Source organism: Vulpes vulpes, chromosome 5 (genome assembly GCF_048418805.1).
Source record: "Vulpes vulpes isolate BD-2025 chromosome 5, VulVul3, whole genome shotgun sequence".
Lineage (NCBI taxonomy): Eukaryota > Metazoa > Chordata > Mammalia > Carnivora > Canidae > Vulpes > Vulpes vulpes.
Window position 1 is genome coordinate 23,209,216 of NC_132784.1, and position 27,395 is coordinate 23,236,610.

Below are 27,395 nucleotides of genomic sequence, written 5' to 3' on the forward strand. Positions count from 1 at the left end.
ATGCTAATACAATTTAAAAGAATTTGATTTGAATTTTAGGTAAGAACTTCGAGAAATTTACCATAGCAGGTCTTCTTGTCTGAGGAAAGCTTCATCAAGTGGGGGCATGCACAAGCAGCACTCCTATTATGATTGATCAAACACATGTGAGAGCAGGGGCCTTTGCCGTCATTAGCTGCACAAGGATTGGGAGCTGTAATCACACAGTGAAACATTAACAGTGAAAAAGAAAAATATATATTAGGGAACCTCTGAGGTTGACAAGGGTTATTCACTTAATGATTTAAAGTGAAGTTCCCTAGATAGCACCTTTTACTGGGGTGATTAAAATGACAATAATAGACAATCATACACACAATTACATTAATAAAAACATTTTCCTCCTCAAAGACAACTAAGTTACCTCCCTCAATTTTCTCTAAATTGAAATATATGCATTCTATTGCCTTAGAATTTTTTGTTTTGTTTTTTTTTTTTTAGGATTTTGTCTGAGAAAAAAAATTGAATAATCATTAAATTTGGGCAGCCCGGGTGGCTCAGCGGTTTAGTGCTGCCTTCAGTCCAGGGCCTGATCCTGGAGACCCTGGATCAAGTCCCACGTCGGGCTCCCTGCATGGAGTCTGCTTCTCCCTCTGCCTGTGTCTCTGCCTCACTCTCTCTCCCCTCTCTGTGTATTCTCATTAATAAATAAATAAAATCTTTAAAAAATCATTAAATTTCTAGAAATTGAGTGTATCAATGGATGTCATTACTTTCCTAACCTACCATCTGAACTCCCTTCTTGCCTTAGCATACCCTCTTTAGTGTTTCCCTAGGAAACTAGTGTTGTTACATTCATATCCTTCCTTCAGGTCATATGCTCTTTATCAAATCAGAGACCTAAGTGAAGAAATGCTTAACTTCCTTCATTATTTAGACATTTACCTTTTCATTTTTTTTTTTCTGTATTAACTGGCTAAAGTTTCCTTTACTTACACACTTACTAAACTGTATTGTATAAATAAGTTTTAATATATTCAAATTTAGAATGGAATATTAAATTTTGCAGGTCAATGTCATTCTATTATTCTTCTGTGCTTTGTGTTCTATCATTATGACTTTTAGATAAGATTTTAATCTCAGTTGATAAGAAACTATTCTCTAAAATCTTATTTTTATAGAACTTATCTAGTAGATTAAGGATACTAAATTAAAGGCAGAAAAGTGTTACAACTTCTGATCTCACCAGCAATATTTTTCTTTTCAACCTATTTTATTTTCCTAACAAGTGGACCTATTGCTCAGAGTAGTTAATGTGAGTCCTCTAGAGTTTTATGGCACAAAGACTAAAAATCAATGGGTTATAATAAAATTGTAGAGGATATGAGAAATTAACTGTACTTGATACACAATGTGGTTTTTGCCAGTATTTAGCATCCTCCCTGCCAAGGCAATAAAAATAATCCATGTCTTTGCATTTGCTTAAAAATAAATAAATCAAAGGAAAGACTCAGAAATATTTTTCTAAGAAAATCAATTAAGGAGAGATTTTAAGATGATGGTATAAAAGGATCCTAAACTCACCTCCTTTCATGAACACGACAGATCTATAGCCATATATGTATAGAACAATTCCCTATGAAGGACCTGAAACCTAGCTAACCAGCACTTCTAGAGCAAAGAAGGAAAAAAAAAAAAAAAAAAAAAAAAAGCCACACTGAGACAGGTAGGAGAGGCAGAGACATGGTTGCAGAGAAAGTTCCCCACACCCTCACTGCTAGCTCTAGTCAGAGCACAATGACCATACACACCATTGCCACAGCCTGCCCAGCTCTAGTTGGCCAGCCAAGCACTCCACCTTCATGTACTATACCCACTGTCTGTCTTACCACAGCTGGCATGCATGTGCAGCTCTCACAGGAGACACCCCTTGAGCATCTGGCTCTCTTGGCTGGGGGGTATTATATTTCTGGGCCTCATAGGTCTGCAACATTTGGAAAAACAGACTTTGGCAGGCTACAACCCCCAGGGTATTGCATAAACAATGGACTGAAACACTCCCCCAGTATTTGTGTGAAAAATGCCTATTTTCTTGTCTTGGAACTTCAGCCTAAGGACTTCAGAGGTCAGAGGTGCCCCTGGGAACCTAAGTAGAGAAACACCATATTAGTGCCCTCTTTTGCCCTTCCAATGGCTTGCTGATATGTCCCAACAAGAAACTGTACATGTCTAAAGCTATAATTTTTAAACATTATTGCCCAAATCTCTTGAGTTTGAAAGTCAGCATGGTTTATGATTATGAACCCATAAGACTATATGCTGTATCTACAAATCTTAAAAGCTGCTATTTGAGGATCTGGCTTACAATTAGCCTAAAACTATGCACTACCTAAAATCCCTCCCTTTGGAACACTGACAGATCTTGGCATACCCACAACAACCGAGACCTATGAAAAATATATTAGGCTATTTAGACAATCACAAAGATCTGAGAAACAAAGGCTAAAAAAGTTTGAATGATATCTCCTACACAAGTCTACTCCTTCTAGACTGAGAGAGGTAGCTGTTTAACCTAATGCATAAAAACAAAAACAGAAAGTCAAGCAAAATGAAGAGACAGGGGAATAGGTTCCAAATGAAAGAATAAGACAAAGAAAGCCTCAGAAGACCTTAATGAAGCAGAGATGAGGAGTCTATCAGATCAAAGTCATGTTCATAAAGATGTTCACCAATCTCTGGAGAAGAATGGATGAACACAGTGAGGACTTGAACAAAGGGACAGAAAACATATGAAAGTACCAAACAGAAGCCAAAATATTACAGTCCAATATATTACAATAGCTCAAACGAAAACCAATAGAGAGGTTCAACAACAAACTAAACTAAGTAGAAGAATGGATCAGCAACCTGGGAGACAGGCAGTGGAAATCATCCAGTCCATGGAGCAAAAAGAAAAAACAAAACAAAACACACATAATAATAATAATAAAAGTGAAGATAGCTTAAGAGACCTGCTGGACAACATCAGACAGAATAATATACACATTAAAGGGGTTACAGATGCAGAAGAAAGAAAGGTGGTAGATAATTTATTTAAAGAAATAATGATTGATCAAGACAGTATGGCCCCAGTGCAAAAACAGACACATAGATCTATGGAACATAATAGAAAATCCAGAAATGGACTCACACTATTTGGTCAACTAATCTTTGAAAAAGCAAAAACAAACAAACAAACAAACAAACAAACAAACAAAAAGAAGCCCCAATGGGAAAAAGGCAATATCTTCAACAAATGTGTTGGGGAAAACTGGACAGCAACATGCAGAAGAATGAAACTAGACTGCTTTCTGATACCATACACATAAATAAATGCAAGATGGATGAAAGACTTAAGTTTGAGATTGAATAATATCAAAATTCTAGGGGAGAACACAGAGAGTAACCTCTTTGACATCAACCATAGCAACATCTTATGAGATATGTGTCCAGTAGCAAGGGAAATAACATCAAAAATAAACTATTGGACTTCAAGATAAACAATCAACGAAACTAGAAGGCGATTTTCTGAATGGGAGAAGATATTTGTAAATGATACATCTGACAAAGGGTTAGTATCCAAAGTATATAAAGAACTTACAAAACTCTGGGGGCGGGGCAAGATGTTGGAAGAGGAGGGTCCTCAAGTCACCTGTCCCCACCAACTTACCTGGAAAACTTTCAAACCATCCTGAACACCTACAAACTCCACCTGAGATGTAAAGAGAGCACAGCTGGAACGCTCCAGAGAAGGGTTTGCGCTTCTAACAAGGTGGGAAGGTGGAAAAGAATAAACAAACAACAATCCAGTGGGGGAGGCCCCCGGGGAGCAGGGCCGAGGGGGCGGGGAGAGCCTGGGGACAGGCAGGCCCAGCCCCCCCGGGAAGCGGGAACTTTCCACCCCGCCCTCCTCTCCCCGGAGGGAAAGGCCTCCAGGGCGTCGGCAGGGGTCGGGCAGGCCGGCAGGAGGGCGGGGGAGCCCCCAGGTCCCGGGGTCACGAGCAGAGGAGGGCGCCGGGGGAGAGCGCACCCCCACCGCGGCCCATCTCGGGGCAGGGCTGGAGCGCACCCCGGGGCCTCGGGGGAAGCCGGGAGTCGGGCGGGGGCCCCGGGGAGGGGCTGTGCCCTGCTGCCTTCGGGGGCTCCCAGGAGCGATCCCAGGGGGACGCGGCCCCCACCCTGTGCTCCCCCGGGCAGGCGGAGGCGGGGAGGGCCCCGACAGCGAGGCCGCTCCTGCTCCGGGCGCCCCCGAGCTGTGCAGGTCAGCGCCCCCGCCCGGGAGCACCTGGGCCCCTGCGGACGGGGAGGCCCCGGGGGTTCCCCCGGGGAGCAGATCCAGGCCCCGAGACCCGGCCGCCGCCAGCGGGGTGGGCGGCTGCTCCTCCTGGTGTCATCCTGTGCCTGGGACGGAGTGGGGCCTCCAGGGAGCAGGGGCCTCACAGATAAACAGCTTCCACTGAGCCGTGCACCTGGCAGGGGACGGTGCAGCTCCCTCAGGTGCGCACACCTGAGAATCAGCACAGAAGGCCCTTCCCCTAGAAGACCAGCTGGAAGGAGAAGGGAAGAGCAAGTTCTTGATGGAACAGTGCTGGAAAGCTCCAGGGGAAGTTGAGGGATTTACAGTATATATAGAACCAGAGAGTACCTCTCCTTGATTTTTTTGTTTGTTTTTCTTTCTTTTTTTCTCTTTTTTTTTCTTCATTTTTTTCCAGTACAACTCGTTTTTTGCCAGTCTGCACTGAGCAAAATGATTACAAAGAAGAACCCACCCAAAAGAAAGAATTAGAAAGAGTACTCTCTCCCACAGAGTTACAGAATTTGGATTACAATTCGATGTCACAAAGCCAATTCAGAAGCACAATTATAAAGCTGCTTGTGGCTCTGAGAAAAAGCATAAAGGATTCAAGAGACTTCATGACTGCAGAATTTAGATCTAATCAGGCTGAAATTAAAAAGCAATTAAATGAGATGCAATCCAAACAGGAGGTCCTAACAATGAGGGTTAATGAGGTAGAAGAAAGAGTGAGTGACATAGAAGACACGTTGATGCAAGGAAGGAAGCTGAAGAAAAAAGTGAAAAACAATTAAAAGACCATGAGGAAAAGTTAAGGGAAATAAATGACAGCCTCAGAAAGAAAAATCTACATTGAATTGGGGTTCCAGAGGGCGCTGAAAGGGACAAAGGACCAGAAAGCATATTTGAACAAATCATAGCTGAGAATTTCCCTAACTTGTGGAGGCAAACAGGCATTCAGATCCAGGAGATAGAGAGGTCCCCCTCCAAAATCAGTAAAAACCGTTCAACACCTCGACATTTAATGATGAAACTTGCAAATTCCAAAGATAAAGAGAAAATCCTTAAAGCAGCAAGAGACAAGAGATCCCTAACTTATATGGGGAGAAGTATTAAATTAACAGCAGACCTCTCCACGGAGACCTGGCAGGCCAGAAAGAGCTGGCAGGATATATTCAGGGTCCTAAATGAGAAGAACATGCAGCCAAGAATAGTTTATGCAGCAAGGCTCTCATTCAGAATAGAGGAGAGATAAAGAGCTTCCAAAACAGACGGAAACTGAAAGAATATGTGACCACCAAACCAGTTTTACAAGAAATATTAAGAGGGACTCTGTAAAACAAAGAGGATGCCCAAAGAAATAAGCCATAAAAACAGGGACTGAATAGGTATTATTAGGACACTAAATTCATATCTTTCAATAGTAACTCTGAATGTGAATGGGCTTAATGATCATTAACCATCAGATGCAAGGTTTTAGACTGGATAAAAAAGCAAGACCCATCTATTTTCTACCTACAGGAGACTCATTTTACACCTAAGGACACTTCCAGTCTGAAAATGAAGGGGTGGAGAACCAGTTACCATTCAAACGGTCCTCAAAAGAGAGCAGGGGTAGCAATCTTCATATCAGATCAAGCTTTTCCCAAAGACTGTAGTAAGAGATGAAGAGGGACACTGTATCATACTTAAAAGGTCTATCCAACAAGAGGACCTAGCAATCATGAATATTTATGCCCCTAATGTGAGAGCTGCCAAGTATATCAATCAATTAATAACCAAAGTTAAGACATACTTAAATAATAATACACTAATAGTAGGAAACTTCAACATGGTACTTTCTGCCAATGACAGATCTTCTAAGCCCTACATCTCCAAAGAAACAAGAGATTTAAATGATACACTGGACCAGATGGATTTCACAGATATTTACAGAACTTTACATCTAAATGCACCTGAATACACATTCTTCTCAAGCACACATGGGACTTTCTCCAGAATAGACCACATACTGGGTCACATATCAGGTCTTAACTGATACCAAAATATTGGGATTGTGCCCTGCATATTTTCAGACCACAATGCTTTGAAACTTGAACTCAATCACAGGAACAAATATGGAAGAAACCCAAACACCTGGAAATTAAAGACCATCCTGCTGAGATGAAAGGGCCAACCAGGAAATTAGAGAGGAATTAAAAAGATTCATGGAAACTAATAAGAATGAAGATACAACAATTCAGAATCCTTGGGATACAGCAAAAGCAGTCTTAACAGGGAAATACATAGCAATACAAGCATCCATCAAAAACTGGAAAGACTCAAATACACAAGCTAACTTTGCACCTAAAGGAGCTGGAGAAAGAACAGCAAATAAAACCTACACCAAGCAGAAGAGAGCTAATAAAGATTTGAGCAGAACTCAATGAAATAGAGACCAAAAGAACTGTGGAACAGATCAACAAAACCAGGAGTTGGCACTTTGAAAGAATTAATTAGATAAACCATTAGCCAGCCTTATTAAAAACAAAAGAGAAAAGACTCAAATTAATAAAATCACGAATGAAAAAGGAGAGATCACAACCAATACCAAAGAAATACAAATGATTTTAAAAACGTATTATGAGCAGCTATATGTCAATAAATTAGGCAATCTAGAAGAAATGGATGCATTTCTGGAAAACCACAAATTACCAAGAGTGGAGCAGGAAGAAATACAAAACCTGAACAGGCCAATAACCAGGGAGGAAATTGAAGCAGTCATCAAAAACCTCCCAAAACACAAAAGTCCAGGGCCAGATGGCTTCCCAGGGGAATTCTATCAAACGTTTAAAGAAGAAACAATACCTCTTCTACTAAAGCTGTTCCAAAAGAAAGAAAGGGATGGAATACTTTCAAACTTGTTCTGTGATGCCAGCATCACATTAATTCCAAAGCCAGACAAAGACCCCACCAAAAAGGAGAATTATAGACAATATCCCTGTTGAACACGGATGCAAAACTTCTCAACAAGATACTAGCCAATAGGATCCAACAATACATTAAAAAGATTATTCACCATGACCAAGTGGGATTTATCCCCAGGTTGCAAGGGTGGTTCAACACTTGTAAAGCAATCAACGTGATAGATCATATCAACAAGAGAAAATACAAGAATCATATGACCCTCTCAATAGATTCAGAGAAAGCATTTGACAAAATACAGCATCCATTCCTGATCAAAACTCCTCAGAGTGTAGGGATAGAGGGAACATTACTCATCATTTTAAAAGCATCTACAAAAAGCCCACAGAAAATATCATTCTGTGGGGAAACACTGGGAGCCTTTCCCCTTAGGTCAGGATCATGGCAGGGATGTCCACTCTCACCACTGCTATTCAACATAGTACTAGACGTCCTAGTCTCAGCAATCAGACAACAAAAAGAAATAAAAGGCATTCAAACTGGCAAAGAAGAAGTCAGACTCTCCCTCTTTGCAGATGACATGATACTGTACATAGAAAACACAAAAGACTCTACCCCAAGATTGCTAGAACTCATACAGCAATTTTTCAGTGTGGAAGGATACAAAATCAATGCTCATAAATCAGTGGCATTTCTATACCCTAACAATGAGACTGAAGAAAGAGAAATGAAGGAGTCAATCCTATTTTCAATTACACCCAAAAGCATAAAACACCTAGGGATAAACCTAACCAAAGAGGTAAAGGATTTATACCCTAACAGCTATAGAACAGTTCTGAAAGAAATTGAGGAAGACACAAAGAGATGGAAAAATATTCCATGCTCATAGATTGGAAGAATTAATATTGTGAAAATGTCAATGCTACCCAGGACAATTTATACATTTGATGCGATCCCTATCAAAATACCATGGACTTTCTTCAGAGAGTTGGAAGAAATCATCTTAAGATTTTTGTGGAATCAGAAAAGACCCCGAATAGTCAGAGGAATATTGAAAAAGAAAACCAGAGCCGGTGGCATCACAATGCAATTTCAGGTTGTACCACAAAGCTGTGATCATCAAGACAGTGTGGTACTGGCTCAAAAACAGACCCATAGGTCAGTGGAACAGAATAGAGAACCCAGAAATGGGCCCTCAACTCTATGGTCAACTAAAATTCGACAAAGCAGGAAAGACTATCCACTGGAAAAAGGACAGTCTCTTCAATAAATGGTGCTGGGAAAATTGAACAGCCACGTACAGAAGAATGAAACTAGATCACTCACTTACACCCTACACAAAGATAAACTTAAAATGGATGAAAGATCTAAATGTGAGACAAGAATCCATCAAAATCCTAGAGGAGAACATAGGCAACACCCTTTTTGAACTTGGCCACAACAACTTCTTGCAAGATACATCTATGAGGGCAAGGGAAACCAAAGCAAAAATAAATTATTGGGACTTAATCAAGAGAAAAATCTTCTGCATAGCAAAAGAAACAGTCAACAAAACTAAAAGACAACCTACAGAATGGGAGAAGATATTTGCAAATGACCTATCAGATAAAGGGCTAGTATCCGAGATCTATGAAGAACTTATTAAACTCAACAGAAAGAAACAAAATATCCAATCATAAAATGGGCAAAAGACATGAACAGAAATTTCACCAAAGAACACATACCCATAGCCAACAAGCACATGAGAAAATGCTCTGCATCCTTTGCTATCAGGGAAATACAAATCAAAACCACAATGAGATACCACCTCAAACCAGTGAGAATGGGGAAAATTAACAAGACAGGAAACCACAAGTGTTGGAGAGGATGTGGAGAAAGGGGAACCCTCTTTCACTGTTGGTGGCAATGTGAACTGGTACAGCCACTCTGGAAAACTGTGTGGAGGTTCCTCAAATAGTTAAAGATAGAGCTACCCTACACCCAGCAATTGCCCTGCTGGGGATTTACCTCAAAGATACAGATGCAGTGAAACGCCAGAACACCTGCACCCCAATGTTTCTAGCAGCAATGTCCACAAGAGCCAAACTGTGGAAGGAGCCTCGGTGCCCATCGACAGATGAATGGATAAAGAAGATGTCGTCTATGTATACAATGGAATGTTACTGAGCCATTGGAAACAAGAAATACCCACCATTTTGCTTTAACATGATTGGACCTGGAGGGTATTATGCTGAGTGAAGTAAATCAATTGGAGAAGGACAAACATTATATGGTCTCATTTATTCGGGGAATATAAAAAATAGTGAAAGGGAATAAAGGGGAAAGGAGAGAAAATGAGTGGGAAATATCAGAGATGGAGACAGAATATGAGAGACTCCTAATTCTGGGAAATAAACAAGGGGTAGTGGAAAGGGAGGTAGGCGGGGGCATGGGGTGACTGGGTGATGGGCACTGAGGCTGTCACTTGATGGGATGAGCACTGGGTGTTATGTTATTTATTTTGGCAAATTGAACTCCAATTAAAAAAAAAAAAGAAAGAACCTAGGTTAAAAGCACATTTTGGGGCAAAAAAAAAAAAAAAAAGAAGAAGAAGAAGAAGAACAGAAGAAGAACTTAAAAAACTCAACATCCAAAAATCAATAGTCCAGTTAAAAAATCGGCAGAAGACATGAACAGACATTTTTTCCAAGGAAGACATACAGATGGCTAACAGACATGAAAAGATGCTCAATATCACTGATTATCAGAGAAATGCAAATCAAACTACAATGTGATATCACCTTATACCTGTCAGAATGGCTAAAATCAACAATCAACAAAACAGCGGTATTGGCAAGGACGTGCAGAAAGGGGAACTCTCTTGCTCTTTTGGTGAGATACCAACTGCTGCAGTCACTCTAGAAAACAGTTTGGAGGTTCCTCAAAAAGTTAAAAATAAAACAATTCTACAATCCAGCAATTGCACCACTAGATATTTACTCAAAGGATACAATGATACTAATTTGAAGGGATACATGCACCATAATGCTTTTAGCAGCATTATCGACAATAGCCAAATTATGGAAAGAGTCCAAATGTCCGATGAGTGATAAACGGATAAAGAAGATGTGGTATATTTACAAAATTGAATATTACTCAGCTATAACAAAGAATGAAATCTTACTATTTGCAACAATGTGGATGGAGCTAGAGAATATTATGCTAAGCAAAATTAAGTCAGTCAGAGAAAAGGCAAAAATCATATGATTTTACTCATATGGGGAATTTAAGAAACAATACAGATGCACACTGGTGGGGGATGGGGGGAGAAGGAAGGCAAACCAGAAAACAGAATCTCAACTATATAGAATAAACTGAGGGTTACTAGTGGGGAGGATAGCAGTAGAATAGGTGGGGTATTAAGGAAGACAGTTGTGATGAGTGCTGGGTGTTGTATGTAATCAATGAATTAATAGATTTTACACCTGAAATTAATATTAAACTGTATCTTAAATAATTGTAATAAAAAAAAAAACTTTAAAAAAAGAAAGAATGATTGAAAACTTCCATAATCTAGGGGGAAAAAATTACAGAATAGACATTCTGTTCCAGGAAGCACAGAGTTCCACATAAAATAAATACAAAGTGATCGAAACCAAGATGCATTATAATTAAAATGTCAATAGTTAAAGAAAAGAGAGAACCTTAAAAGCGGCCATAGAAAAACAAATTCATACATAACGAGGAACCTTGGCTATCAGTAGATTTATCAGCAGAAAGTTTATAGGCCACGAAGGAATGGGATATCATGTTCAGATTGTTTAAAGGAGAAAACAAAACAGAGCAAAACAAAACAAAACACAAAACTTCCATTCAAAACTACTTTACCTGGTAAAGTTATTATTTGGAATTGAAGAAAAATAGTTTTCCAGACAAGCAAAATGCAAAAATATTCGAATAAAAAAAAACAAACCAAAATGGCCTTATAAAAAATGTTAGAGACTTCTTTAAGTTAAGAAGAATAGGGAATAACTAATAACAAGAAAGCAGATGAAAGTAAAAATCTCATTGATAAATGTAAATATTTAGTAAAGGTAATGGATTAACCATTTATAAATCTAATATGAAGGTTAAAAGACAAAAGTACTAAGATTAAGTATAGCTATAATAATTAGTTAAGGGATACACAAAATAAAAAAACTGTAAAATGTGATATTAAGAATAGAACACATGGTAGGGGAGGGTAATAAATATATAATTTTTAGAATGTGTGTAAACTCAAGATGCTATCAACTTAAAATAGAATGTATTATGTGTGTATGTCTATGTATCCCTATCTATTTATAAATATATGGTGCTGTATGTGGACCTCACGGTAACCACAAATCAACAATCTATAGTAGATACACTAGTGAAAAACACTAAACCACAAGGGAAGAGAGCAAAAGAAAAAAGGAACAGAGGCAAACTCCAAAAATGGCCAGAAAAAAATTAACAAAATGTCAAAAAGTACATACCTATCAATAATTTTTTAAATGTAAATGGACTAGTTCTCTAATCAAAAGACAGAGAGTGGCTGAATGTGCAAAAACAAACAAACAAACAAAACCCAAAGCTCATGCATATATTGCCTGTAAGAAACTCACATCAGATCTAAGGACACACACAGACTAAAAGTGAAGGGATAAAAAAGATATTCCATAAAAATGGAAAAAAAAAATCTGGTAAAGTTTATACTTATATCAGACAAAATAAACTTCAAAACAAGCTATATGAAAGACAAGGGCATTACATAATGATCAGTTCAACAAGAAGTATAACATTTGTATTTATGTAAGTATTTATACACCCAATGAAGGAATACTTAAATACATAAAGCAGATACTAATAGACCGAGAGATATTAATAGAAAGAGAGAAATGGACAGCAATACAATAATAGTAGGGGATTTTAATATGCTACTTACATCAATGGATAGATGTCCAGACAGAAAATCAATAAGGAAACATTGGCCTTAAATGACACAGTAGACCAGCTGGAGTCAAATAAATATAGAACATTCCATTCAAAAGCAGCAGAATACATATTCTTTTCAAGGGCACATGGAACATTCTCCAGGAGAGATAATATGTCACATCACAAAACAATTCTCAATAAATTCACAAAAACTGAAGTCATATAAATATCTTTTTTGACTACAACAGTATAAAAATAGAAATCAATTACAGGAAATAAAGTGGAAAAAATCACAATTATATAGAGATTAAACAACATGCTGACAAAAAAGTCAATGGGTCAATGATAAAATCAACAAAGTAAAGAAAATACCTGGAGACAAATCAAAAGTGAAATACAAGAGGCCAAAATCTGTGAGATGCAGCAAAAGTTGTTTTACAAGGGAAGTCTTTAGCAATACAAGTAACCTGAAGAAATATGAAAAATCTCAAATCAGCAACCTAACTCTACTCCTAAAGGAATTAAAAAAAAAAAAAAAGAAAGAAAAGAAAAGAAAAGAAAAGAAAAGAAAAGAAAAAAATAAGAAGAACAAATAATGCCCAAATTTATTAGAATGAAGGGAATACTAAAGATAAACATAAATATATTAAATAGAGACTAAACAGACAAAAGAAATAATCAAGGAAAATAAAAATAGTTGCTTGAAAAAATAAGTAAAATTTATAATCCTTTACTTGAACTGAACAAGAAGAGATGGTGCCTCAAATAAATGAAACAAAAAAATGAAAGAGATGTTATATCTGATTTTAGAGAGTAACAAAGGATTATAAAAGAAAATCTTCAATGAACAATTACATACCACAGAATTAGATAATCTGGAAGAAATGAATAAATTCTTAAGAACATACAACCTTCCAAGACTGAATTATGAAGGAATAGAAAATATGAATAGATTGATTATAAGCTCAGAGATTGAATCAGTAATCAAAAACCTCCAAACAAACACAAATCCAGGACCAGATGTTTTCACCGGTAAATTCTACCAAATATATAAAGATTAATACCTACACTTCTCAAACTTTTTCAAAAAATTGAAGAGAAGCAAATGTTTCCACACTCATTTTAAAAGACCAGCATCACTCTGCTGGCAAAATTAGAAAAGAATACCACAAAATAAATAAAATTATAGGCTGATATATCTGATGAATATCCATGTAGAAATACTCAATAGAATATTAAGAAACAGAATTCAACAATGCATTAAAAGATTATGTACCATGACCAACTCGTAGTCATCCCCAGTGGTGCAAGAATGGTTCAACATTCACAATCCAATGAAAGTGATATACTGCTTTAACACAATGAAGACTAAAGCTCATATGATCAACTCAATAAATGCAGAAAAACACATTTGACAAAATTCAACATTCATTTATGATAAAATTTCAACAAAGTGGGTATAAAGGGAATGTATCTCAGTATAACAAGGGCCATACATGACAAATCTATAGCTAACATAATATTCAACAATAAAGAGCTAAATGTTTTTCCCCTAAATCAGTAACAATACAATATTGTCAACTCTAGACACTTTTATTAAACACAGTACTGGACCTTCAAGTCTTAGCAATTAGGAAAGAAAAAAAATAAAAGGCATCCAACTTAAAAAAGAGTTTTAGAACTGTCACCATTCACAGATGACATACTACTATGTATGAAAAACCTTAAACACTCCACATGCACACATACAAACTGTTAAAACTAATAAATGAATTCAGTAAAGTTGCAGGACACAAAATCAATATACAGAAATCTGTTGCATTTTTATACACTAACAATGAACTGTCAGCAAGAGAAATTAAGAAACCAAACCTCTTTGCAATTACATTGAAAGATAACTAGAAATAAATTTAAGGAGATGACTTATACACCCGAAACTATAAGACACTGATATAAGAAAGTGAAGACACAAATACATGGAAAAATGTATCATTCTTATGGATTGTTAGAATAGTTTTGTCAAAATATCCATATTATCAAAAGCCATCTACAGATTCAGTGAAAGCTCTTTCTAAATCCTAAAGGCATTTTTCACAAAACTAGGATAAATAATGCTAAAATGTGTATAGAACCACAAAACAAAACAAAACAAAACAAAACAAAACAAAACAAAACATGAATAGCCAAAGTAATCTGGAGAAAGAACAAATAATCTGTAGGTACGGTCTCTGATTTCAATACATTAATAAAAATGGATTAGTATTTCACATTGATATTATCAATGGAACACAGTATAGGGCCCAGAAATATACCCAGACATATATGCTCCATTAATTTATGATAAAGGAGTAAAAAAATATACAATAGGAAAAGGGCAATCTTTTCAATAAATGTAATTGGGAAAACTGGACAACCACCTGTGAAAGAATGAAACTAGATTGCTATCTTACACAATTGATTAATTAATTAATTAATTCAAAATCGATTAAAGACTTGAATCTAAGGCCTGAAACCATAAAATTCTTGAAAGAAAACATAGATGGTAAGCTCCTTGACATTAGTCTTTTTTTTTTTTTTTGACATTAGTCTTAATAATGTTTTTCTTTGTTTGTTTTTGTTTTTATTTTGTTCTGTTTTGTTTTGGTCCGACTCCAAAGGCAAGGGAAACAAAAGCAAAAATAAACAAATGAGACTATACCAAACTTAAAAAACTTCTATACAGCAAAGGAAATTATCAACAAAAGAAAAAGCAATATTCTAAATAGAAGAAGATATATGCACATCATTTATAGGAGCTAATATCCAAAATACATAACAAACTCATATAATTTAACAACAACGAAAGAAATAACCTCATTAAAAAATGGAGAGACGACCAAACTAGACATTTTTCCAGAGAAGACATAGAAATGGCTGATAGGCATATGAAAAGATGCTCAACATCATTAGTTATCAGGTAAATGCAAATCAAAGCAATAATGAGATTATCATCTCTCATCTGCTAAAATGGCTTTTATCAAAGAGATGAGAAGTAACATCTGTTGGAGAGGATACGGAGAAAAGGAACAGTCATATGCTGCTGGTGGCAATGTAGACTGGTGAAGCCACTATGGAAACCCATATGGAAATTCCTCCAAAAATTCAAAACAGAACTAACACAATTCAGCAATTCTGCTTCTGAGTATTTACCCAAAGAAAACAAAAACACCAATTCAAAGGGAAATATGCATTCCAAGTTCACTGCAGCATTATTTATAATTAGCAAGATATGGAAATAATCTAAGTGTCAATCAATGGATGAATCAATAGAAAAGGGTGGTATATAGATATAGACATAAATATCGATATAATAGAGTACTACTCAGCGTGAAAAAGGAAACTGCTATTTGTGATCACATGGATGGACCTTTAGGGTATTTTGCTAGATAAAGTAAGTCAGATAGGGAAAGAAATACCATATGATTTCACTTATATATGAAATCTAAAAACAAGACAAACAAGAAAATAATGAACTCAAAGAAATTATTGATTATCAGAAGAGAAAGAAGTTGAGAGGGTAGGCAAAATGGGTGATAGGTCTCAAAGTATGGTGATGGATGGAAACTAGGCTTATGGTAGTGATTGCTTTGTAGTAAATACAAATATAGAAATTACAATATATGGCTGAAACTCATATATTATATGCTAATTTTATTTCAATTAAAAAAATCATGTAAGCACCAAAATTATTAGAAAAGCATGGAAACCTAAGTCTAGAGTTTCCTTAGGAGTACAAGTCCCTCTATCACAGGGAGTAAGTGCCATGTATTTCGTTTTCTTCCGTTTTAAATTTGTCTGTTACATTAAATTTCCTAAAGAATTGCAAATTAGAGAAGCAAGAGAGCAGATGTAAAGACTGTTAAGGAAAGGTATTGTAGGAGAGAAGATGGAATCAAGAGACACTGTTTGAGAACCATTATATAACTAGAGTCAAGGTGACTTAGTTGTAGTAGTAAAAGTCCACATTTTTAACACTTGAGACAAAGAACAGAGATTGAGATAAAATAAGAAAAAAAGAAGAAAAAACCAGAAGAGTAAAGGGTGGAAGAAGAAAAGGAAGGAGAAATTTGTTTAAAAGTGCTGACATAGGAAATGCTATTCCTCTCAAGGAAATTAAAAGCATATTCCAAGACAGCTCAATGATAGGACTTGGATTTCACTTTGAACATCACTATTTTGGGCCTAGAATCATACTAGTTCTTCTCAATATTCTATAATTGTGATAAAATATATTTTTTAAAAGACCATTCATTCATTCATGAGAGACACAGAGAGAGAGGCAGAGAGATGGGCAGAGACAGAAGCAGGCTCCCCACAGGTAGCCCGATGCAGGACTCAATCTCAGGACCTCCACCAAGATCACGCCCTGGGCTGAAGGCAGGCGCTTGACCACTGAGCCACCCAGGTGCTCTGATAAAATATATTTTTTTTAATATTTTTAAAAGTAAAAATAAAATGTTTACTTTCTATATGCACAATAAAGTAACAAATTATGTTGGCTTTGCAGCCCATCTCTATTTTTTTTTTTTTGTTTTGTTTTTGTTTTTGCAGCCCATCTCTATTAATGATAACATTGTAATATAATATTCACAGTACTTTGTGCTTTGTCAGTATGCAAAATGCAAAAGACTTTACTTTCTGTTTTTATCTCTGGTCTATTTGAAATAATGCGGTCAAATATTTTTAGCTTCTTTCTAGTCACACAATCAAACAGACATCAAATTACCAAATTAAGAAATTTGATTCACAAACTCACATTTTAATATTTTAAAGCAGGTATTAGCAAATAGTTTCCCCAGAGCCAAATCTAATCCACTGCTTGTTTTTGTAAATAAACTTTTATTATAGCCGTACTCATTAGTTTACTCATTGTTTATGGCTGCTTTTACACAACAACAGCAGAGTTGAGCAGTTTCAGCAGAGATCCTACGGTCCACAAAGCCCTAAAATTATCATCTGGCTCTTTATAGAAAAGGTTTGCCAACACCTGATATAAAGCAATTAGCTATTTTATAAGAAATACTACTGTAGAATCCAATATCAATACAGACACTGTAAACTCCTACAAGACCAAGGCCAGCCTATTTTTTAAAAAACAGATTTTATTTATTTATTCATAAGAGACATACAGAGAGAGAGAGAGAGAGAGAGAGAGGCAGAGGGAGAAGCAGGCTCCATGTAGGGAGCCTGACATGGGACTCAATCCGGGGTCTCCAGGATCAGGCCGTGGACTGAAGGTGGCGCTAAACCGCTGAGCCCCTTGGGCTGCCCCAGCCCATTTATTTGTATCCAAGAGATGGGGAAAATTCTACTTTCTCTCCATTGCATACATTCATCCTTCTAAAACACAGACTTCTAATCTTATAGCTGCCTTGCTGAAAAATTTTGTTTGGCTTCCCACTGTATACCTCACAGAATCTCAATCTTACCTCCTACCAATTCCCCCATGATTCTTTGGCACTGGCCAGGGTGGTTTATCTTCTGCTCTTTAACCTCTAGGTGTTTTTTTGTTTGTTTATTTTGTTTTATCCTGATTCATTATGTTTATTTTGGTTAAAGACGTTCTCAGCTTTCCAAACTCACTGAACTTTAATTTCAGAACATTTTTTTCACTTCTCTTTCACTACCGTATTTAATGAGTTATCAATTATTATCTGAGATTCCCTAATATATGTTTTCTTCTCTCCATTTTTACATTTCCTCTTCCAACATAATTTATTTCATCACCTTTGAATGAACTCAAAGATGAGTGGCCTTGTAACTGGTGCTGCGTAGTACTGCTCAGAATACACCGATCACTCTAAGACACCACTCTTCCAGACTCTATGCCTGCTTTTCTTTTGCATACACATGATCCACATGCTCAAATCAGCTCCTCATTGTTCTCTGAATATCTATATTTTGTCCTTTTCCACTTCCACATGGTATACTTCCCTCATAGAATTTCATCACCAAATCTTAACCTTTCTTCATGAGTCACTTTAAGTCATTTTTCTTCCACAAAACAGTTTCTAATACATTCTAACATAAGGTAGCAAAGGCTGACTTCTTCCATCACTGAGTATTAGTTTTAATTATTAACTACACAAGGCATTAAGCAATTTATTGTTTACTATCCTGGTTTCTAATTATCCATGACTTATATTCAGATATTTTATGTCTATATATACTGATAAATCAAAGATAGGCATTTTGTTTCTTTTTTCTTTTTCTGTAAAAGGCCAGACAGTAAATATTTTCACCTTTGCAGGCCTTATGCCTTTCATAGTAGCTATCCTACTTTGCTACTATAGCACAAAGGCAACCATAAAACAATATGTGAATCAAAAGGGTTGACTATATTCAAATAAAACTCTACTTATAGAAGAGTCAGGAAGCTGACTTAGTCTGGGGCCTTAATTTGTCGATATCTGAGCTTGAGAACAGTCTCATGTTTGCAGGAACTATGACTTATACATATAATATATTGTTTTTTAATGAATTTTCTCTGGTATCTATTACTGTGTTAGACTTATTTTTTTAGAAGATTTTATTTATTTATTCATGAGAGACCCAGAGAGAGAGAGAGAGAGAGAGAGAGAGGCAGAGACATAGGCAGAGGGAGAGCAAGCTCCACGTGGGGAACCTGATGCAAGACTCAATCCCAGGACTCCAGGATCACACCCCGGGCCAAAAGCAGGCACTAAACCGCTGAGCCACCCAGGTGTCCCTATTACTCTGTTAGACATAAAGACATTTGGAATTATATGCATGCTCATCAATGTATGTGGGCTATGTTCTAAAGAGTCAGGAATCCAAATATTTGGAAAGTGAGTTAACTTAAAGTACATCATAACTGTAGGTAAAGAGACTAAATAAAGTATAATTATGATGCTTTATAGGAGAAACAAATGTTAATTATGCAATCACATAAGACTGATGCATGCTCTGTGAAGAAAACAATATCATTAAAGATAATTTCATATTTCATGTAAGCCATGTTTAATTGTAATCCATTTCTCACCAGCAAAATAAACCCTTTAAACCCAAATAATTATTTTATCCATTAAATTTAAATAAAATGCATGCAAACATTGATGTAATATAAAATATTTATTTACCTAATAAAATTCTGCTCAAAGCAGAATGCCAGGATCCAATTTACGAGATAAAGGGAAGATTTTTCTCCCTCCCATGTAGTCATTTTTTTAATATTAACTAATATTCATCCTGTTAATAAATTTTATTGGTACAAAATAATTATTAATATAATAAAATGATTTATCTATATTATAATTTTCCTTTTAGGAAATCATTTAATATTTTTAAAGAAATGCATTTTCAGAAGGATCTTATAATTAAACACTAATCTCAAATTCTATTTTACTTTTGACAAATACCTTCAAATTATAATTTTAACATTTGATGTTGAAGAAGTAGAATGAATTCCTTATTCAAAACATACACATATAATAAAATATGTGCAAGTGAAAGATATTCTTATTGCTTTAATTTCACCAGATCCCAGCAATTGTAGTAGCTTCTTTCACCAAATTATATAACATATTTTATGGATTAATTTTATACTGGACTCTAGTTTTATGAAGTAGAAAATAAAATGTCCAAAACATCTTATCTGATCTTCCATAAAATATCTGTATTTCAATGAGAAAAATTCTAAAAGCCTCAAATACTATTTCCATTTATTTGTACAAAGTCCTTTTTAAAAGGATAAAAACAAACATGTAATAATATCATGTTATATTTAGTGCTGATATGTATCTTAAAATACTAATGAGCTTTCAGTTATTCTGAAGAAGTGACTTTAGGTATCTTTCTGATATCTTAATTCGGTTGCTATTTATTGTACTTGCTGTACGATTTGAATGAATAAGCGTCAAAATTTCTGTTTATGATATTTTGATAATTGCAAAAAATCCTTCTTATCTAAAATAGTGGTTCTTCAACCACTGGTGATGGTGCTAGTGGGGATCTCCTACCCACCCACTGAGGGGACTTTTGGGAGTGTGTGGAGACATTTTTGGTTGACTGGGGATAGTACTGGAATACTAGTAGCCAGGGATGCTAATAAACTTCCTGCAATACAAGGGAAAGGCCCTCTCCACCCCACAACTAGGAATTATCTGATGGAAAATGTGAACAATGGAAAGGCTAAAAAGCCTGACCTTGGAGTAGGACCATGGATTCAGTATTTAGTGGATTTCAATGAATCAGAGCTCTCAATCACTTAGGTTCACATGACTTAGGCAAGTACATCAAATAGCATACCGAGGAAGAAAGAATTTTGAGGATTCCTTTTTTACTAATCTCTTCTAGTGCTCCAAGGGAGAGTACATATTTAAAAAATAGCAATTTATAATGTAGCTAAACTTACTACCTGCATATAAACTCTTTTGCATGTTAGGTGTTCGATATTTCTGTTATATTTTGCCAAAGAAATAATAATAGAAATGGTAATCAAATTTTTCAGATGAACCAACAAAACCCATTAATTTATAATATGGTTTTAAGATAACACAGAAGGATTCATTAAGAAACTAAAGTGGGTGCTAGTCTATATAACTGGTACCCAGAGCAGAGGACCATGTGTTACAGGAAAAAAAAAATTATAAGAGGAGAAAATGAGTTCCACTGTGTCTTTTTATATCAATAGTTGGAATGAGGTAGCAACATGTCTTTGGCTTGTTTCAACTCTCATTTTTCTTCTCCATTGTTCATTTCCTTTTTCTCTTCTACCAAGCTCTTAGTACTGCATGAAGTTCTAAGCACCTCATTCTAGAGGCCCCACAGGTTTATTCAAATCTCAAAAATTCCTCCTTGCTTTGCTATCATCTGCCCTTCACTTCACTTCACTTCACTTCACTTCACTTCACTTCATCTCTTCAAAGTTGCTGATACCAACTACAAGTAAAGGTGAAAGCCTTTTTGATTTAACTATTTCACATCAGCTAAATATTTTTAGAAATATTTTCATTTTAAAATAGAATTCACACAAAATTAAATAAATCCCCTATTGACAGTATATAAATATTTGAAATAAAGAGATACTTTTAAGTAGGGGATGTGGTGCCTGAGTAGCTCAGTTGGTTAAGTGTCTGACTCTTAATTTCGGCTCAGGTCATGATCTCAGGGTTGTAAGATTTCACCCCACATCCAGCTCCATGTTAGGTGTGAAGCCTGTACAAGATTCTCTCTCTCTGTCCCTACACTCTACTCCCTCTCAAAAAGAAAACAAAACAGGAAAAACAATATTTTTAATATCATTAATATGTAGGATAGAAGGACACATAAATTATATACATACAGATATATATGTATACATACATTTACATACATGTACCTTTAAATAAATACATAAATATGTGGAAAGAGAGGCAATTTGGTTTTTATGACAGGTAGTTAGGTCTTGATATGTAAACTGTAGAATTAGACAGCTTAAGTAATTTACAAATAATTGAGATTCACTTCCACCACATTGAAACATGGTTTCAAGAGTATTTCTTTTTTCTTTCTTAAACCCTTTTATTAATTTGATAAATGTAGCCTATGATTGAATATATTTACAACTCCAAATGGAATTCCTCCTTCTTAAGTTTTAAAAGTGACATTTTGTACCCTACAGGAGCAATGCTATTATTAATATTCTTAGAATCTAGAATACATTTTTTTTCAAAATAAGATAAGCTAATTTTCATACAAATATTGTAAATAAAAGTTTCATTTTCTATAGAAATATTTTTCTGAAGCAATTGTAGGCACTTATATCATTTCAATGTCAAAGCTACTCTTTGAGAAACAGACCACAATTCTCCTTATATTGTCATAACATAATAGGCAATTGAGATAAAAATTGATAGGAAGAGTAAAGGTTCCAAAATGGAATAATTCATTTTTATCACAATATGCTAGAAAATGTGCTCAGTGCTTTGTAAACCTTATTTCCTTTATTCATCTTACCAGTCAGTTCTATTTATAAAAATAAATTATCCCCATTTTATAGAAGAGTAAACTTAATTTTCAAAAGGGTAAAAAAGGACTTACAATCACAGAACTATTAAGAGGGAAATAGATTTCAGATTCTAGAGTATGAGCTTCTAACCATTATACATACTAACCCTCTAAATGAAACAATTCCCTTAAACTTATTCATTCTTTTAACGATTTATGGATGCTTTACAAAGCAGGGATGTGGGATGGATACTGCCTTCGAGTATAATTTTTTTAATCTAATTAATCTAATTCTTGTTGTAACTGGGAATAAATTCTTCATGTCTCATTCATTTTGTCTCTGGGTTTTGATTTTGCCAAGGGATATTGTCATTAATATGTTATATAAAATAGTTTGCACATTTGCCAGTCACTGTGGATTTCAGGAACAAAATTGAAAGGGATGATTGAGTCAGTAGCTTGTCTTTGAAAGTAAAATAAAATGGTTCCCAGAAAACAGTACTATTTATATAGACAAATATTTATTAGGTCCCCACTGAATTGAGTTCTTTTCAGAAAGATGAAAGTTTCTTCAGAAAGGGAAAACATCTGTAATTAGTGCAAGTCTAATAAATAAATTATTTGCCACACTCTATATTTAAAGTGACAATCATATACTTGAATTATTTCAGGAACAATTGCAATCACAGCAGCTAAAGAAATACAGAAGAAAACTGAAGGGGTCCCTGGGTGGCGCAGCGGTTTGGCGCCTGCTTTGGCCCAGGGCGCGATCCTGGAGACCCAGGATCGAATCCCACATCGGGCTCCCGGTGCATGGAGCCTGCTTCTCCCTCTGCCTATGTTTCTGCCTCTCTCTCTCTCTCTCTCTCTCTCTGTGACTATCATAAATAAATAAAAATTAAAAAAAAAAAAAAAAAAAAAAAAGAAAACTGAAAACAACAGCAGCAACATCATCAGTGTGGTGGAATCTTTCTGGATTCATGAAAAATACTGAACTCCACTTGGTATCAAATCACAACTTCAAAACACCTTTGAGCTGAGAGAGGACACAGAGAAGTATAGTCAGTCTGCTGGATGGGAGAAGATTTGCGTATAAAAGAAAAAAGTTACTTTCTCCATGTTTACAAACAACTCCTATTACAAGGGTGGGGAGGGATACTGATGGGTAAAAGAAAGCAACTAAGGAAATTGTGTGTGTGTCTATCTATCTATCTATCGATCAATCTATTGATCCATCTATCTATCTATCTTTCTATCTATTCTTTACTTAACAACATTTATATGGTGCTTTGTATTTGTCAGGTATCTTCTAAGCGCTTTAAAAAGAAACTAATGTGTTTAATCTTTTGCAATGATTCCATTTTACAGATGAAGAAACTAGGATAGGTAATGGTCATGTAGTCAGGATAGGATAAAATTAAAATGTGAATACAAACAGTCTCGCTCTAGAGTCTTCCTCCAATTACAACATTAGTGTTGTAATTAATTAATTAATTGTTGTGATTAATTAGTGTAAGCTAATTATTATGAAGTTTGTCTTTTTCGCACTTACATGTGTAATTTAAAAACATAGTTCTTTTGTTTAATAATTTTTTTTAGTAAAAAGACTTGAAAATTCATAATAATATCTAACTTCAGGCATACTTATGATCACTAGGGCATAGGCAAACAAATCCACTGAAATTGTTCTAAATAATGGCTGCCTGTCCTTAAGTTGCCAAATCCAATGAATACATTTATATCTTTATCTTTCTTAAAGTAAGATACCATAGTTCCAAGCCTAAAATGCTTACTATTGGGCTTTTCACAAAGTTTGTTGATTCCTGCCTTAAATAAATATGACAAATGGGCTTTGTCATATTTTGATCATGAAGCCAATTATAGAAACTAGAAAAACAAAGCCATCTCAAATTCTTCCTTTCCTTTTCAATCTCTCCCACTCCACAACTTCTATTACTATTATCATTTTTTTATTGATTTTGCTTCCAAGTATATCTCACTCATACTATTCTCTCTGCTTTTATGACCACCTCCCAGATTTTGGCATCAGCTACCTCCTGATCTATAGAAGTAGCCTCCTTAACAGTTTCCTACCTATAGTGCTCTCTCCACAATCCATCCTTCACACAGATGGAGTCAAGTTTCTAAGTACTTAGATCTGCTCTTTTCACTCCTTTGTCCACGTATTTAAAACTTATTTTCTCCTTCACTTAGGACTGTGGTACTCTAGGCAATATCAGCATCCTGTGGGAACTTGTGAAAATGCAAAATCTCAAGCCATATCCCTGACCTATTAGATCAAAAGCTTTCCAAGTACAGCCCAGGAATCTGTGTTTTAGTGGGATGTGTTTCAGGGATCCCTGAAGATAATTTGGATGCACATTCAAGTGTGAAATCATTAGAACTGCATATCCCAGAGGACAAAAATTAAAATTCCTTGAAAGAACCATTTAAATCCCACCATGATCTGATACCTGCCCAATCTGTTTCCCATTTATTCACTCTTTACCTTAGCTTGCTTCAGCCTACAAATGAGGAAATGAGACTCCAGAAGTTAATTATTTGCCTCCCCTGATAAGCCTAGTGAGTGACAGAAGATGGGTTGAACTAGACCAGCCCAAGGTATTTTAGGACCTCACCCTATTGCTTTTTAAAATACATATACTCTACTTTTACATTCAAAATCCAACCATAGTAACATTTATTTTATTGATCCTCGTTTTTAGTTTAGTTTGTTCTACTTCTAGACTATAAACTCCAGGAAGGTAAGAATTAGTTTGTCCCTTGTAAATGTCCACAAAACTTGACTGCGGTAACACAAAATAACAATTCCAAGGAGAATTTCAAACATGAACTCCATGACTTCTGCCTGTAGAGTGTAGTGGTTAAGGCAAGACTTCTGAGGTCACTTTCCTTAATGTCAGATAACTGAACAAACATGCTCTGGCTGTTAGACCTTGACTAAATCACTTAGTGTTTATCTTTCTTAGGTTCCTTATCTGTAAAACTGTTGCTAAAACCTTCCTCATAGAATTGCAATGAAAATTAGCAAGTGTCAAATGCTAATATCATTATAATTACTAATATTATTATAAATAATTTGGCTATGTAGTTGACATAAATAAGTAAGTGACACTCTCTTACTCAAATATTTTATAATGTAGTTGGGAAAATAAAACAGAGTTAGGAAAATATTAAATAATCATACAAGCTCTAAGTGCTAAGGGAGTTCAAGCAGTATTAAGTATGAACATGCAGGAGGTGAAATCTGAATTTTGTAAAGATTGGTATGTGGCTTTGAAGTGAGAAAGCCTCTCAAAAGGAGAATTATTTCCTGCAAATCTCTGTGCAGATTGAGAATAATACCTGTAAATGACTAATAAAAACACAATATAAGTGCATACCTTCCTTATTATCAGAAAGTCAGGATGATGATATAATTTTAATTTAATACTCAATCATATAAGCCCAGATCCCATTATCTAAACAAAACTAACATCTTTCTCAAAAATGGTTTATGATAAACTTTGCTGTTGCTGCTGTTGTTTTTTTAGTGCACTCAAAATTTATTCAATTAATAGCTGTGTTTTACTGTTAAAATATATTTAAATTAGATTGCCTCATAAATGTTTATTATTAATTTCCACCTTAAAGGGAAATTATGATTTTGGTGTTCTCGCTTATTATAAAAGCAATAAATATATTTAGTTATACAACTTCTCTCTATGCTAACGAAACAACATCCTCCCATGTGTTTATTCAGTAGGTGGACATAAGTATCAACTCTGTACTATTATTGCCAATACACACTAGATGTAGAATATAGAGAAATTAGGTTAAAGTGTCTAGTTATCAATCCAATCAGTGAAATAGAATGAGTATATATAAATCTTTCAAAAGCATATGGGAATAAAATGTGATTATCTTAGCCAGTGTGAAAGTATAGTATATGGTATATAAAATTCTTATTCCAAATTTCCCAATATTTTATATTCAAATTTTTGTCCTCAGTCCCTACAGTAGTTGTCAACATAAATCACTACTTTGTATCCTTATTTTACTCTAAACTTTCTTGCTTTGCTTTTTGGTACAGGAGAGGTCATATGCACTCCCATGTTCATTGCAGCACTGTTTACAAAGACATGGAGACAATCTAAATGTCTATCAATAGATGAATGGATAAAGAAAACCTGGTATATATACATACACATATGTATAATATTTGGTCACAAAAAAAGAGAAGGAGGGCAGCCTGGGTGGCTCAGCGGTTTAGCGCTGCCTTCGGCCCAGGGCCTGATCCTGGAGACCTGGGATCAAGTCCCACATCGGGTTCCCTGCATGGAGCCTGCTTCTCCCTCTGCCTGTGTCACTGCGCCTCTCTCTTTCTCTCTCTCTCTCTCTCATGATAAATAAATAAAATATTTAAAAAAATATTTACTCTCCAGACCTTATTCTTTATTATTTTATACTTAAAATTAAGACAATTATTTTGGAATAGTTGTATGTTCTCATGAAAATTGAGGGAATGTTGTTACAGAGATTCAGATTTTTTTTTAAGATTTTATTTATTTATTCATGAGAGATACACACACACACATACACACACACACACACACACACACACACAGAGACACTGTCAGAGGGAGAAGCAGGCTCCATGCAGGGAGCCTGACATGGGACTCTATCTCAGGTCTCCAGGATCTGGAGGATCAGCTCTGGTCTTGATCTGGGAGCTGTAAGTTCAAGCCCCACTTTGGGTTCCATGGTGGGCATGAAACTTACTTTAAAAAAAATGCTTTTTTAATTTAGAAAACAATGAAGCATGGACTGGGGGGTTGATTATGATCATTGGGGCCCTGTGTTAACTTTGATGAAATTTATTACTCTGAGCCAGTCTATTTCACTTTCCTGAGCTTCAGTTTTCTCATAGAAGGTGGAAACAACTATCTGGTTAGATGGTTCTAATTATTAGGGAAAAAAGTGACAACTAAATGGCACATAATAGTATAATAACAGTGATAGTTTTATTTATTACTGTGATATTCAACATCTCTGTTGAAACAACTATAAATATAAAACATCAGGATGTTTGTTGCTCTAGGCCCTAGGAAAATGGGTGTACATTTGAGAGTAGCTTGAATAGTCTAGTCATCTGACTACACCTGAATTCTCTTGATAGAAAAATCAATCATATTGCTCTTCTTTAGAGTTGTGATTCACATTTTTGTTATAATTTTTCTTTAAACAAATTGCTACG

General features: G+C 35.5%; 1 protein-coding gene across 1 annotated transcript in view; it reads right to left on the reverse strand.

The window, feature by feature from the left end:
- Nucleotides 1-27,395, reverse strand: part of LRP1B (LDL receptor related protein 1B) — a 1,812,620-nt gene that overhangs the window by 561,342 nt on the left and 1,223,883 nt on the right. The window contains exon 28 of the mRNA XM_072757648.1: nucleotides 62-193. Within this exon, the coding sequence (XP_072613749.1) occupies nucleotides 62-193 (132 nt within the window). The remainder of the gene's footprint in view (nucleotides 1-61; nucleotides 194-27,395) is intronic.